Raw genomic sequence first — 14,958 nt, forward strand, 5'->3', positions numbered from 1 at the left:
CTCACGTGTTTTGCTGGCTAATCTGCGCGGCCAACGGGATGAACGTTGTTATCTGGTCAGCCGAGTAAGGGATGCAGCCTTTTATTTGCTCAATACCTGCACCTCATTCTGGGATTTACATTAAAGCAGTGGTTCTTAACCTTTTTGGAGGTACCGAACCCCACCAGTTTCATATGCGCATTCACCGAACCCTTCTTCAGTGAAAAATAAAGTTTTTTTTTTCACATTCAAGACAAAGTTATATGTTTTTGGTAAAACTTTAGTATGAGGAACATATTCTAAATAACACAGACTTAATTTAGAGTTATTTGGACACTAGGGGAACATATTCTATGTAATAAAGACTTAACTTAGAGTTATTTGGTGAGGGTTAGGGTCAAGGTTAGTGTTATAATAAGGCCATGCCGAATAAGGCATCAATTAGTACTTAATAATGAATAGTTAAGAGCCAATATGTTACTAATTTGCATGTTAATAAGTAACTAATTAAGGGACAATATATTCCCCATACTAAAGTGTTACCATGTTTTTTTTACTGGTGCACAAAATGAACCGTGCATGAACATCACCTTGTTCAAACAAGAAAACCAACACAGTGCATAAACTCACAACAAATACACACCTGCAAATCAGTCAGCTGTTGCCGTATCCGTAATACACCGTTACGGAGTAGTTTGTATTTACACGATGAGTCGGGTGTGTTTTAACCTCCGCCGAACCCCTAAAGTCGACTTACTGAACCCCTAGGGTTCGATCGAACCCAGGTTAAGAACCACTTCATTAAAGTTAAAGTTAAAGTACCAATGATTGTCACACACACACTAGGTGTGGTGAAATTATTCTCTGCATTTGACCCATCACCCTTGATCACCCCCTGGGAGGTGAGGGGAGCAGTGGGCAGTGGTAATCTAACCCCCAATTCCAACCTTTGATGCTTAGTGCCAAGCAGGGAGGTAATGGGTACCATTTTTATAGTCTTTGGTCTGACTCGGCCGAGGTTTGAACTCACAACCTACCCATCTCAGGGCGGAAACTCTAACCACTAGGCCACTGAGATTAGAGATGTCCGATAATGGCTTTTTTGCCGATATTCCAATTTCGTCCAACTCTTAATTACCGATTCCGATATCAACCGATACCGATATATACAGTCGTGGAATTAACACATTATTATGCCCAATTTTCCAAAATAAATCAACTCAAGTTATGGGGAAAAAAAATGCCAACATGGCACTGCCATTTAAGTCACAAAGTGCATAATTTTTTTTAACATTCCTCAAAACAACAGCTTGGATTTTGGGAAATGCGCTCCTTGAGAGAGCATGAGGAGGTTGAGGTGGGTGGGGTTTGGGGGGGTAGGAGGTAGCGGGGGGTGCATATTGTAGCGTCCCGGAAGAGTTAGTGCTTCAAGGGATTCTGGGTATTTGTCTTGTCGTGTTACGTTGCGGATGTTCTCCCGAAATGTGTTTGTCATTCTTGTTTGGTGTGGGTTCACACATATTTGTAACAATGTTAAAGTTGTTTATACGGCCACCCTCAGTGTGACCTGCATGGCTGTTGACCAAGTATGCTTTGCATTCACTTGTGTGTGTGTAAAAAGCCGTAGATATTATGTGACTGGACCGGCACGCAAATGGCAGTGCCTTTAAGGTTTATCGGCGCTCTGCACTTCTCCCTACGTCCGTGTACACAGCGGCGTTTTAAATAGTCATACATTTTACTTTTTGAAACCGATACCGATATTTCCGATATTACATTTTAAAGCATTTATCGGCCGATAATATCTGCAATCCGATATTATCGGACATCTCTAGTTTACATGTTGGAAATAATTAGAGCTGAAACAATTCTTTGAGTAACTCGAGTAATTCAATTACAAAATATATTCGAGGAATTATCGGTGCCTCGAGTCGTAGTAAAAAAATTTTAACGGCATTTTGACTCTTTTAGCGAACAGTATTCAAAGTTCCCGTTTGGCGCGGACTGTTTGGATATTGTGCAGCGTGTTTATGTCACGGATCATACGCCCCCCGCACTGCTCTTTTAAATACGCTTGAGTTTCAAAAATGTTTTCGCCGACATAACTCGCATTGGCGGATGCCGCAGAAATCAGCTATAGCACAACAAGGGAATTAAGAAGCGACAACAGTTGTCTGAGCTGTGGGAACCCCCACACTTTCTCACTAAAATAGAAGGGAAACGCAGTCGTATGCAAACATTGCAAAGTGGAGCTCGCAAACTACGATAGCACAAGTTCGATGCTGTAGCACCTGTCGAGAAAGCATCCGATTTGAGGGATGTTCGGAGGCGAGGTAAGTCATCTATTACAAACTTGCCAACCCTCCCGATTTTCCCGGGAGACTCCCGAATTTCAGTGCCCCTCCCGAAAATCTCCCTGGGCAATCATTCTCCCGAATTTCTCCCTATTTCCACCCGGAAAACAATATCCCGGGCTCGGGATTTTTCTGTGCGGAGTTTGAATGTCCTCTCCGTGAATGCGTGGGTTTCCTCCGGGTACTCCGGCTTCCTCCCACTTCCAAAGACATGCACCTGGGGATAGGTTGATTGGCAACACTAAATTGGCCCTAGTATGTGAATGTGAGTGAGAATGTTGTCCGTCTATCTGTGTTGGCCCTGCGATGAGGTAGCGACTTGTCCAGGGTGTACCCAGCTTTCCGGCCGAATGCAGCTGGAATAGGCTCCCTCGACCCCCCGCGACAAGCGGTAGAAAATGGATGGATATATATATATATATATATATATATATATATATATATATATATATATATATATATTAGGGATGGGCAAATTAATGCGTTAATTACGAGTTAACTCATCAATCTATTAACGCCGACAATTATTTCATCGCACATTTGCGTATGTTGTTTACATGCTTTTATTTTGTTTACGCCTTTTCTTAAAAAGATGGCGTCGCCCGGATGGGCTTCAGCGTAGAGGGCTCTTGGTAAAGATGGAACATTTGGCAAAAATACCAGACAATTCTGCAAATTTCATGGCTTGCTATACCGTGTATATATATATATATATATATATATATATATATATATATATATATATATATATATATATATATATATATATATATATACAAACCCTGTTTCCATATGAGTTGGGAAATTGTGTTAGATGTAAATATAAAGGGAATACAATGATTTGCAAATCATTTTCAACCCATATTCATTTGAATATGCTACAAAGACAACATATTTGCAGTTAAAACTGATAAACATTTTTTTGTGTGAAAATAATCATTAACTTTAGAATTTGATGCCAGCAACACGTGACAAAGAAGTTGGGAAAGGTGGCAATAAATACTGATAAAGTTGAGGAATGCTCATCAAACACTTATTTGGAACATCCCACAGGTGTGCAGGCTAATTGGGAACAGTTGGGTGCCATGATTGGGTATAAAAGCAGCTTCCATGAAATGCTAAGTAATTCACAAACAAGGATGGGGTGAGGGTCACCAATTTGTAAGCAAATTGTCGAACAGTTTTAGAACAACATTTCTCAACGAGCTATTGCAAGGAATTAGGGGATTTTACCATCTGCGGTCCGTAAAATCATCAAAAGGTTCAGAGAATCTGGAGAAATCACTGCACGTAAGCGATGATATTACGGACCTTTGATCCATCAGGCGGTACTTCATCAAAAACCGACATCAGTGTGTAAAGGATATCACCACATGGGCTCAGGAACACTTCATAAAACCACTGTCAGTAACTATAATTGGACGCTACATCTGTAAGTGCAAGTTAAAATTCTACTATGCAAAGCGAAAGCCATTTATCAACAACACCAAAGAACGCCCTGGCTTCGCTGAGCCTGAGCTCATCTAAAATGGACTGATGCAAAGTGGAAAAGTTTTCTGTGGTCTGACGAGCCCACATTTCAAATTATATTTGGAAACTGTGGACGTGGTGTTCTCCGGAACAAAGAGGAAAATAACCATCCGGATTGTTATAGGCGCAAAGTTCAAAAGCCAGCATTTGTGATGGTATGGGGGTATATTAGTGCCCAAGGCATGGGTAACTTACACATCTGTGAAGGCACCATTAATGCTGAATGGTCCATACAGGTTTTGGAGCAACATACTGTATGTTGTCATCCAAGCAACATTATCATTGACACCCCTGCTTATTTCAGCAAAACAATGCCAAGCCACATGTTACAACAGGGTGGCTTCGTAGTAAAAGAGTGGGGGTACTTTCCTGGCACGCCTGCAGTCCAGACATGTCTCCCATCGAAAATGTGTGGCGCATTATGAATCGTAAAATACGACAACGGAGGTCCCAGACTGTTGAACGACTAAAGCTCTACATAAAACAAGAATGGGAAAGAATTCCACTTTCAAAGCTTCAACAATTAGTTTCCTCAGTTCCCAAACGTTTATTGAGTGTAGTTAAAAGAAAATGTGATGTAACACAGTAGTGAGCATGCCCTTTCCCAACTACTTTGGCACGTGTTGCAGCCCATCCATCCATCCATTTTCTACCGCTTATTCCCTTTCGGGGTCGCGGGGGGCGCTGGCGCCTATTGCAGCCATGAAATTCTAAGTTAATTATTATTTGCAAAAAAAAATTAAGTTTAGGGGTTTAAACAACAAATGTCTTGTTTTTGTAGTGCATTCAATTGAATATGGATTGAAAAGGATTTGCAAATCTATCTATTCCGTTTATATTTACATCTAACACAATTTCCCAACTCATATGGAAACAGGGTTAAATATTATATATATATATATATATATATATATATATATATATATATATATACATATAATACTTGAAAACATATACAACCCCTGCTCCCCCCCACATCTCAACATTGAATTCGGAGGTCTCAAGGTTGGCAAGTATGATCTATTATACAAAACGTAAACGCAAAAGTTGTGTTAGTAAAATAAATGTTAGTCATTATGATAACCAGTCTGTGTTCTCTCACTCCCGCGATGTCATCAAATGTCGCCAAAAGGGGTTGAAAACTAACAACGCTATCCTAGCTGTCGTGTTTAATTAACCTTTCATTAGTAACCACGCAAAATTAGTCGTGCAAAGTTATTTGGGTTATTCCAGTCATGCAACCACATGCTACTTAGATAGCTTGAACAATAGTCTCTGCGTGGTCAAAACAGTGCGTAGATTTACGCAATTGTTTCCATTGACACCAACGTTTGCGGTAAAAGCTACTTGCACACATTTCATCCCGTTTGATGGAACTTTTTAAAAAAATGTGACCCCGGTTGTCTCCATCAGGCTGTAAAACACGTCCCTACATCAGGAGTTAAACCCGGGCCACTTGAGTGAAAACCAGGAATCCTAACTGCTAGAACAAGGGTCTCAAACTCAATTTACCTGGGGGCCACTGGACGCAGAGTCTGGATCAGGCTGGTCCGCAAGAAAAGATTTCTTTAAAAAAAATGTTGCATACTCCTCAGCATGTCTGGTCGTATACTGACGTTTCAAATCGTATTCCTTGTGCACCGCAACTTTCTTTGTGCAAATAAGACACGTGCCCTGTGCTCAACAAAGAAATATTGCATCTCCCACTTTTCCTGGAATTGTTTTTGCACATCGTTAACCCTTCTTTTCACTGCCGGCTTTGAAAAAGACATGTTTGGGGTTGTGGAATATATTTAGATTTAGCCGACGCACGGAGAATAATATTATTTCCCAAATGTGCGTCGTTCCACTTTTCCTCCCTACAGCAACATGGCGGTCGTGATGGCTCCCAGAGTGTCATCCGGCGTCATATATAAATATATGTAGTGTTTATCGTGTGAGGCAATGCAAATTAAAAAATATAAAAAAACTAAAAACGGTTTGTATTGGTCTAGTTTATCGGGGACTGTTATTACTGAGGGACAAGTGTCGCGGTGTGACTGCAGCCATGCACGTAAGAAAACCCTTGTCTCCATGGGAAGGTCTCTGTCACTTTCACTCATTTGCCGCTTTTCCACTAACGCAGGGGTAGGCAACCCAGAACGTTGAAAGAGCCATTTTGGGGGTGGTTTGGGGGGGGGGAGTTTACAGTTACGGTAGCATTGGATTAACATCACGACTGACGTGATAAAAGGCCGATTTGCCCAGCGACTCTCTGTCGGAGTATCAGCGCTGGGGTCCAGTGCACAACAGTTTTAAATTGTCGCTCAGTCCTTCGCCGGAGTGCTTCGGAAGCTACCGGTCCGCTCGTCTCACCGGCCTGCTCGTCTCACTGGCCCGGACTGTTTACAGCGGCACCGGGGGAGGAAGCGAGAATGAGACACACAGAGAGAGAGAGAAAGACACAATGTTCAGCCCTCGAGAGCCTTATACCACCGTGATTGGTAGATTCCTTAAGCTCCGCACACAACGCTGTCAAGCGCCATTCATATAAAACTCGCGGGCCGCACTAACATTAATCTTTCATATTAAGGTGGGGGCCGCTAAATAACGTATCGCGGGCCGCAATTGGCCCATGGGCCGCGTGTCTGAGACCCCTGCGCTAGACCCTATGGGACATTGAATATCGCTTGTTCTTGCAGTGTTAGGTGATGATGACTTCATAACGACCGTTCGAATATTTGTAATAAATCTTCCGGCTATATGTCATTTTTATGTTGGGTCCAGAATTGCTTCGAAGCCGTCCGGAAGTTGTTTTCCATGGCTTCCCCGAACTCTTCCCATGTCCGAGTTTTTGCCTCTGCGACCGCTAAAGCTGCACACCGCTTGGCCCGTCGGTACCTGTCCACTGTCTCCGGAGTCCTATGAGCCAAAAGAACCCGATAGGACTCCTTCTTCAGCTTGACGGCATCCCTCACCGCTGGTTTTCACCAACGGGTTCTGGGATTACCGCCACGACAGGCACCAACAACCTAGCGGCCACAGCTCCAATCAGCCGCCTCGACAATAAAGGTTCGGAACATGGTCCACTCGGACAAAATGTCCAACACCTCCCTCGTGACATGTTCAAAGTTCTTCCGGAGGCGGGAATTGAAACTCTCTCTGACAGGAGACTCTACCAGACGTTCCCAGCAGACCCTCACAATGCGCTTGGGCCTGCCAGGTCTGTCCGGCATCCTCCCCCACCATCGCAGGATGAGACAATGTTTAGATATTACTAGGGGCGCCGTGGCGCAGTGGGAGAGTGGCCGTGCGCAACCCGAGCGTCCCTGGTTCAATTCCCACCTAGTACCAACCTCGTCACGTCCGTTGTGTCCTGAGCAAGACACTTCACCCTTGCTCCTGATGGGTGCTGGTTGCCGCCTTGCATGGCAGCTCCCTCCATCAGTGTGTGAATGTGTGTGTGAATGGGTAAATGTGGAAGTAGTGTCAAAAGCGCTTTGAGTACCTTGAAAGTAGAAAAGCGCTATACAAGTACTACCCATTTATCATTTATTATTTACTCTCTTAGAACCTTCAGTAATGCGGACGTTGTATCGATCCGTTGTGGTGAAGAAGGAGCTGAGCCGGAAGGCAAAGCTCTCAATCCTTCTTCACCACAACGGATCGATACAGCGTCCGCATTACTGAAGACGCCGCACTGATCCACCTGTCGATCTCACGATCCACTCCTCCCTCACTCGTGAACAAGACTCCGAGTTACTTGAATTCCTCCACTTGGTGCAGGGTCTCCTCCCCAACCCGCAGATGGCACTCCACCCTTTTCCGGGCGAGAACCATGGTCTCGGACTTGGAGGTGCTGATTCTCATCCCAGTCGCTTTACACTTGGCTGCAAACCGATCCAGTGAGAGCTGAAGATCCCGGCCAGATGAAGCCATCAGGACTACATCATCTGCAAAAAGCAGTGACCAAAACCTGCAGCCACCAAACCGGATCCCCACAACCCCCTGACTGCGCCTAGAAATTATTTTTATAAAAGTTATGAACAGAATCGTTGACAAAGGGCAGCCTTAGCGGAGTCAACTGTCCCCCTTTGCCATCCAGTAATCCACAGGCCGAAGTTAATCCACTTAAAAAAGGGAACAATTGAAGTCATATAATAATCCATAGTTATTCTAAAGCAAGATAGTGTAACTCTATCAGTTTGTAGTTAAGGCGATTTACACTTGAGTTTTTCAGAGAATATTAGCTACATTGTCTTCCTTCCCTAGAAGCACCACAACATCAGGACAGGCGTGACGCCACTGTATTTAAATTCAGCAACACACTCGAATATATCTCGCACTCGCTCTCTTTCCTTTTTTTAAGTTTTTAAAATTGTTTGTCCTGTACAGCTACTCAGGCAAATCATTGTTGTTGTTGATGCCAATATTTGCTGTACAGATTAACTTTGCAAAAGAGAAGTGTAGGATACTTCTCTTGTTGCCTTATTTTTATTTTACTTTATTAAATTGATTTATATTTAATGTTTGGTGCAGCCGGACCGGTGCAGGAGGGGATAGAAAGAGAAAAAAAGAAAAGCAGAGGGGGGAATTTCAGGGACAAGAGGGGGATAAGACAGAGAGATAACCACAACAACAGCAAATACAATACTTCGTACCATAAAATATGATACGAAAAATTATAGCAAAGAAGCAATTAGTGAAGTAAATATCAATAACACAGGAATGACAATGAACATTATTGAACTTCAAATGAAGCAATACATATACCAATTTATATAGCACTATTGATCATGAATAATAACAATATTTAACCTCTATCATCAACAATATCCATCCATCCATCCATCCATCCATCATCTTCCGCTTATCCGAGGTCGGGTCGCGGGGGCAACAGCCTAAGCAGGGAAACCCAGACTTCCCTCTCCCCAGCCACTTCGTCTAGCTCTTCCCGGGGGATCCCGAGGCGTTCCCAGGCCAGCCGGGAGACATAGTCTTCCCAACGTGTCCTGGGTCTTCCCCGTGGCCTCCTACCGGTTGGACGTGCCCTAAACACCTCCCTAGGGAGGCGTTCGGGTGGCATCCTGACCAGATGCCCGAATCACCTCATCTGGCTCCTCTCGATGTGGAGGAGCAGCGGCTTTACTTTGAGTTCCTCCCGGATGGCAGAGCTTCTCACCCTATCTCTAAGGGAGAGCCCCGCCACACGGCGGAGGAAACTCATTTCGGCCGCTTGTACCCGTGATCTTATCCTTTCGGTCATGACCCAAAGCTCATGACCATAGGTGAGGATGGGAACGTAGATCGACCGGTAAATTGAGAGCTTTGCCTTCCGGCTCAGCTCCTTCTTCACCACAACGGATCGGTACAACGTCCGCATTACTGAAGACGCCGCACCGATCCGCCTGTCGATCTCACGATCCACTCTTCCCTCACTCGTGAACAAGACTCCTAGGTACTTGAACTCCTCCACTTGGGGCAGGGTCGCCTCCCCAACCCGGAGATGGCACTCCACCCTTTTCCGGGCGAGAACCATGGACTCGGACTTGGAGGTGCTGATTCTCATTCCGGTCGCTTCACACTCGGCTGCGAACCGATCCAGTGAGAGCTGAAGATGCCGGTCAGATGAAGCCATCAGGACCACATCATCTGCAAAAAGCAGAGACCTAATCCTGCGGTTACCAAACCGGAACCCCTCAACGCCTTGACTGCGCCTAGAAATTCTGTCCATAAAAGTTATGAACAGAATCGGTGACAAAGGACAGCCTTGGCGGAGTCCAACCCTCACTGGAAATGTGTTCGACTTACTGCCGGCAATGCGAACCAAGCTCTGGCACTGATTGTACAGGGACACGGACCGCCACAATAAGACAGTCCGATACCCCATACTCCCCATACATCAACAATATAATTGTTTCAAATGAAACAGGTTATATATGTAGTGATAACTTGAATTACAAAAGAAAACAGATAAATAAAGGGAAAGAAAGTGAAGGGAACTGTATTAACCTTGTAGATTGTTATAGTAACAATAGACTTCCATGCTTTTCCAAGTTTTGACGTGTAAAATAGCGTCTGGAGCACAATAGTACGAGATGTCTGGGAACGTGACCGACGTATAAACCTTGATATCACTCGACAAATCTTTTGTTGATAAAATATAAGGAATTTTTCCCATTGTATAGTTCGATTTCTTTGCTGGTATCAGATTTTCGGAGGAATATTTACGTCTCTTTTGTACTCGCGCGCTGCTTTCTGTACACTGCAAAAAGTCAGTGTTCAAAAACCATTTAAAAAAATACAAAAATGAGGGGTATTATATTTGAACTAAGCAAAAATATCTGCCAATAAAACAAGAAAATTCGGCTTGTCAAGACTTCACAAACCAAGTAAAATTCGTTAACCTCAATGAACCCAAAAATACCTTAAAATACGTATATTTTCTCTAATAAGTGCACTTTTCTTGTTAGAAATAAAGAGACCCTATTGCCCAATATGTTGAAGAATATTCTTAAATTAAGTAAATTCTAGTGGCATTATCTTAATGATATGCGCTCGCCCTCATGTTTTTTTTTCATGCTTGAAGTAAGATATTATTACTTTAAAAAAGTAGTTTTATACTTGTGAATGTTAATGACACAGCTTTATATCAGTTGATATACTAGTTTCAAGCATGTTTTACTCAATATAGGTCACCCAATCTCAGCAACAAGATGTAATATCTTACTGAGATAATTTAAGACCAAAATCCTTAAAAGAAGTAAAACACTCTGACATAAAATCTCCTAAGTGAGAAGAATTATCTTATCAGACAGAAAATAAGCAAATACCTCCCTTATTGGAGATATTTTATCTTAATTAGATTTCGTTTTTTGCAGTGTACAACGGCCACCTTAGCTTGGTTGACCACCACTGGTTTCACTTTCGGCAAGAAGTCACCGTGTCGGGACACAAGCAATTCCTACTAAAGCAGACCGAAGAAGGCTGCTTTTTTTCCTTTTTTTTTTTTTTTATTAAAAATTACAGGCATAGAGAGTAAAATTGTAGTTGTAAGAGTTATCCGAAATAAACAAAAACTCTAATTAATAAAAATAAATAAATCTAACAGTCGCAGCAATGCATAGTATTAGTAACATACTGCAATTGCTTGGTCAGTTGTTGCTAGGCAGAGTTGGTAGTCAGCACGCACACACACACACACACACACACACACACACACACACACACACACACACACACACACACACACACACACACACTAAGACAAACAACTAAAACAAACCGAAGAAGAAACAACAAGTATTATAAGACAAGTTCATGTCAAAATATTTCACCTACACCTACGTGCTCTGCATTAAATATAAGATGCATACTAGATTGTAAAGAAAACAGTGCCATCTGGTGGCATAATGTTATACAATAATTTAATTTGCAATATACATTGTGTTTTTTACGCAGTGAAAATGAGCCGGAACCCAACAGCCATGGTTTCGCCACTGTCAAGACGATGATAAAAGCACCCTCAGCAACCCACGGTAAGTGTGTGTGTGTGTGTGTGTGTGTGTGCATGTATGTGTTTGTGTGTGTTGGAAGAATACACTTATTGGCCACAACATTAGGTATACCTTGCGTGTGTGTGTGTGTGTGTGTGTGTGTGTGTGTGTGTGTGTGTGTGTGTGTTGGAAGAATACACTTATTGGCCACAACATTAGGTATACCTTGCGTGTGTGTGTGTGTGTGTGTGTGTGTTGGAAAAATACACATATTGGCCACAACATTCGTCTCTGTTATGTTTTTTGGACATTACTACTTGCCGTAGTTTTGAAGCAATGCATGATGGGAATGCCGGATGTTGTGTGTCAGTGTATTAACGTGCCGGCTGGAATAAACACACGCTGAGAAATAGAGCCATGCCTGCCTACTTTATGAGTTATAGATTAACCTGTGGGTAATGGAGACATATATAATAGTCTCCTTTTCAACTCTCCCAATATTGTTGTCCGGGTGGAAATCGGGAGAATGGTTGCCCCGGGAGATTTTCGGGATTGGCACTGAAATTCGTGAGTCTCCCGGGAAAATAGGGAGAGTTGGCAAGTATGCGAATTTAGGGCATGCACTATCCACTTTAGCCACAAGATGGCAGTAGAGTGTTGAATATGTTCAAATGGCTTTTGTGGCAATTGTAACTTTGACCACAGCGTAATTTTCTGTGTAGAGTGGCACTTTCCATCATTTTCAGCAGACTGCATTGGAAAATGACTACACGAGATCCACCTAATGAATCCCTTCCCTACTGTATAACTTACTATACTTTTATTCATTGCTTTTTCTTAATCCAAGTGTGTGCTCGCAAAAGTCAGACAATGTACTTTGTTGTACTTGCGTTGATAAATATAGTCCTCACAATTATTTCTCATTTGAGAAAAGTTCAATTCTAAATCAGGCGGGGAGTAAAAGTGATTTACTGCCGTTCTCTTGCATGTTATTGCAGCCAGTTAGCGAGGAGGGAAAAAGGCTTATTTTCCGAGAAGGACACCCCCCCCCCCCCCCCCCCTCCCTTTCTTGTCTCCCTTAGCAGCTATATTCTGTCACAAAGATAATATTTATTAAAGTGAGGAGTCGGGTGTAAGGTTTTAAGGTGTAAGGCACAGAGCGACATTATTAGAATACGTTTGGTTTGGACTAAGAGTGAAATGAAAGGGATACATTTTATATTTGTTTGGTTTAGTGACTAAGTCACACACCAGTCTGTCGCCCTGATAGAATTGCCTCGTAAAAGCCGTCAGGCACTGCAGGGACCCTGCCTGCCTCGTGAAAATATACTGCAGGCCGTATAGTGACCCAAAAACGTAGTAAGTTGCTCCCTTTTTTTTTTTTTTTAAGTCACGGAGGTAAGGCCTGTGCTGATTTTCAGCCCTCCTGCCTTATCTGGTAGCTTAAGGTGCAATTGTATAACAAACACAGTATTATCATGACATTTCTCTCAGCCAATCAAACAGTAAGGACAGCATTGAAAAGGGCCATTTAAAAATAAACCCTTATTATAAATTAGGTCATTCAGTCAATCAATCAATGCTTATTTATACAGCCTTAAATCACAAGTGTCTCAAAGGGCTGCACAGGCCACAACCACATCCTTGGTTCGGATCCCACATCAGGGCAAGGAAAAACTCAACCCACTGGGATGACAATGAGAAACCTTGGAGAGGACCTCAGATGTGGGTGGATCTAACATAAGTCCAGTCCATAGTGGATCTAACATAATAGTGAGAATCCAGTCCATAATGGATCTAACATAATATTGTGAGAGTCCAGTCCATAGTGGATCTAACATACTGTAACAGTGAGAGTCCAGTCCATAGTGGATCTAACATAATAGTGAGAGTCCAGTCCATAGTGGATCTAACATAATAGTGAAAGTCCAGTCCATAGTGGATCTAACATTAATAGTGAGAGTCCAGCCCATAGTGGATCTAACATAATAGTGAGAGTCCGGTCCATAGTGGATCTAACATAATAGTGAAAATCCAGTCCATAGTGGATCTAACATAAGATTGTGAGAGTCCAGTCCATAGTGGATCTAACATAATAGTGAGAATCGAGTCCATAGTGGATCTAACATAAGATTGTGAGAGTCGAGTCCATAGTGGATCTAACATAATAGTGGGAGTCTAGTCCATAGCGGATCTAACATAATATTGTGAGAGTCCAGTCCATAGTGGATCTAACATAATAGTGAGAGTTCAGTCCATAGTGGATCTAACATAATATTGTAAGAGTCCAGTCCATAGGGGATCTAACATAATATTGTGAGAGTCCAGTCCATAGTGGATCTAACGTAATAGTGAGAGTCCAGTCCACAGTGGATCTAACATAATATTGTCAGAGTCCAGTCCATAGTGGATCCAGCATAATAGTGAGTGTCCAGTCCATAGTGGGGCCAGCAGGAGACCATCCCGAGCGGAGACAGGTCAGCAGCGCAAAGATGTACCCAACAGATGCACAGATGAGTGGTCTACCCTGGATCCCGACTGTGGACAGCCAGTACATCATCTGTGGCCACCGAACCTGTGCCCGGGCAGAGCAGAAAAGAAAAGAAACGGCAGATCAACTGGTCTAAAAAGGGGGTCTATTTAAAGGCTAGAGTATACAAATTAGTTTTAAGATGGGACTTAAATGCTTCTACTGAGGTAGCATCTTTAACTGTTACCGGGAGAGCATTCCAGAGTACTGGAGCCCGAATGGAAAACACTTTATAGCCCGCAGACTTTTTTTGGGCTCTTTCAATCACTAATAAGCCGAAGTACTTTGAACGCAGATTTCTTGCCGGGACATATGGTACAATACAATCAGCAAAATAGGATGAAGCTAGACCGTGTTGTATTTTATACGTATGTAGTAAAACCTTAAAGTCACATCTTAAGTGCACAGGAAGCCAGGGCAGGTGAGCCAGTATAGGCGTAATATGATCAAACTTTCTTGTTCTTTTCAAAAGTCTAGCATCCGCATTTTGTACCAAATGTAATCTTTTAATCTTTTAACATGGGGAGACCCAAAAATAATACGTTACAGTAATCGAGACGAGACGTAACAAACGCATTAATAATGATCTCAGCGTCGTTAGTGGACAATATGGAGCGAATTTTAGCGATAATACGGAGATGAAAGAAGGCCGTTTTAGTAACACTCTTGATGTGTGACTCAAACGAGAGAGTTGGGTCGAAGAGAATAGGTAATAGTATTTAATCCTCCATTTTGGCAAAAACCTTCATTTAATTCAATTTCATTCCAAGAAATTAAACAATATTTTTGCATCTGACAAAAAACACCCACAAACGTTGGCTTACTCTAATAAAAAGGCCATGTTTGTTATAAATACAGTTAAAAAAAAAAAAAGAAACAAATATTGGCTTCCACTGGAGAGACCTGTGTCTGCTAGCTTGAGTTAGCAGACACAGGTCTCAGAGTACTGCTGAGGCATTGAACTGCAAGTTGACAATATAGCGCCTCCTACCTTGAGGCAGAGGTACTTGCTGCCTCAAGACCTGCCTTTTCCCAGTGGCAATAAGCATGCGCTGCCTCGCACGCACACTGTGTGTAGCCGTGGAGGCAC

The 14,958-nt window shown here is 42.7% G+C and overlaps 1 protein-coding gene across 4 annotated transcripts in view; it reads left to right on the forward strand.

Moving 5' to 3' along the window:
- The window catches only part of pdlim5a (PDZ and LIM domain 5a), a 111,752-nt gene that overhangs the window by 80,510 nt on the left and 16,284 nt on the right, over positions 1-14,958 (forward strand). For all 4 annotated transcript variants that reach the window (XM_061901963.1, XM_061901948.1, XM_061901938.1 and 1 more), the window contains one exon: positions 11,304-11,380. In XM_061901963.1, coding sequence (XP_061757947.1) covers positions 11,304-11,380 — 77 coding nt within the window. The remainder of the gene's footprint in view (positions 1-11,303; positions 11,381-14,958) is intronic.

This window comes from Nerophis ophidion, linkage group LG01, assembly GCF_033978795.1.
Source record: "Nerophis ophidion isolate RoL-2023_Sa linkage group LG01, RoL_Noph_v1.0, whole genome shotgun sequence".
Classification (NCBI taxonomy): domain Eukaryota; kingdom Metazoa; phylum Chordata; class Actinopteri; order Syngnathiformes; family Syngnathidae; genus Nerophis; species Nerophis ophidion.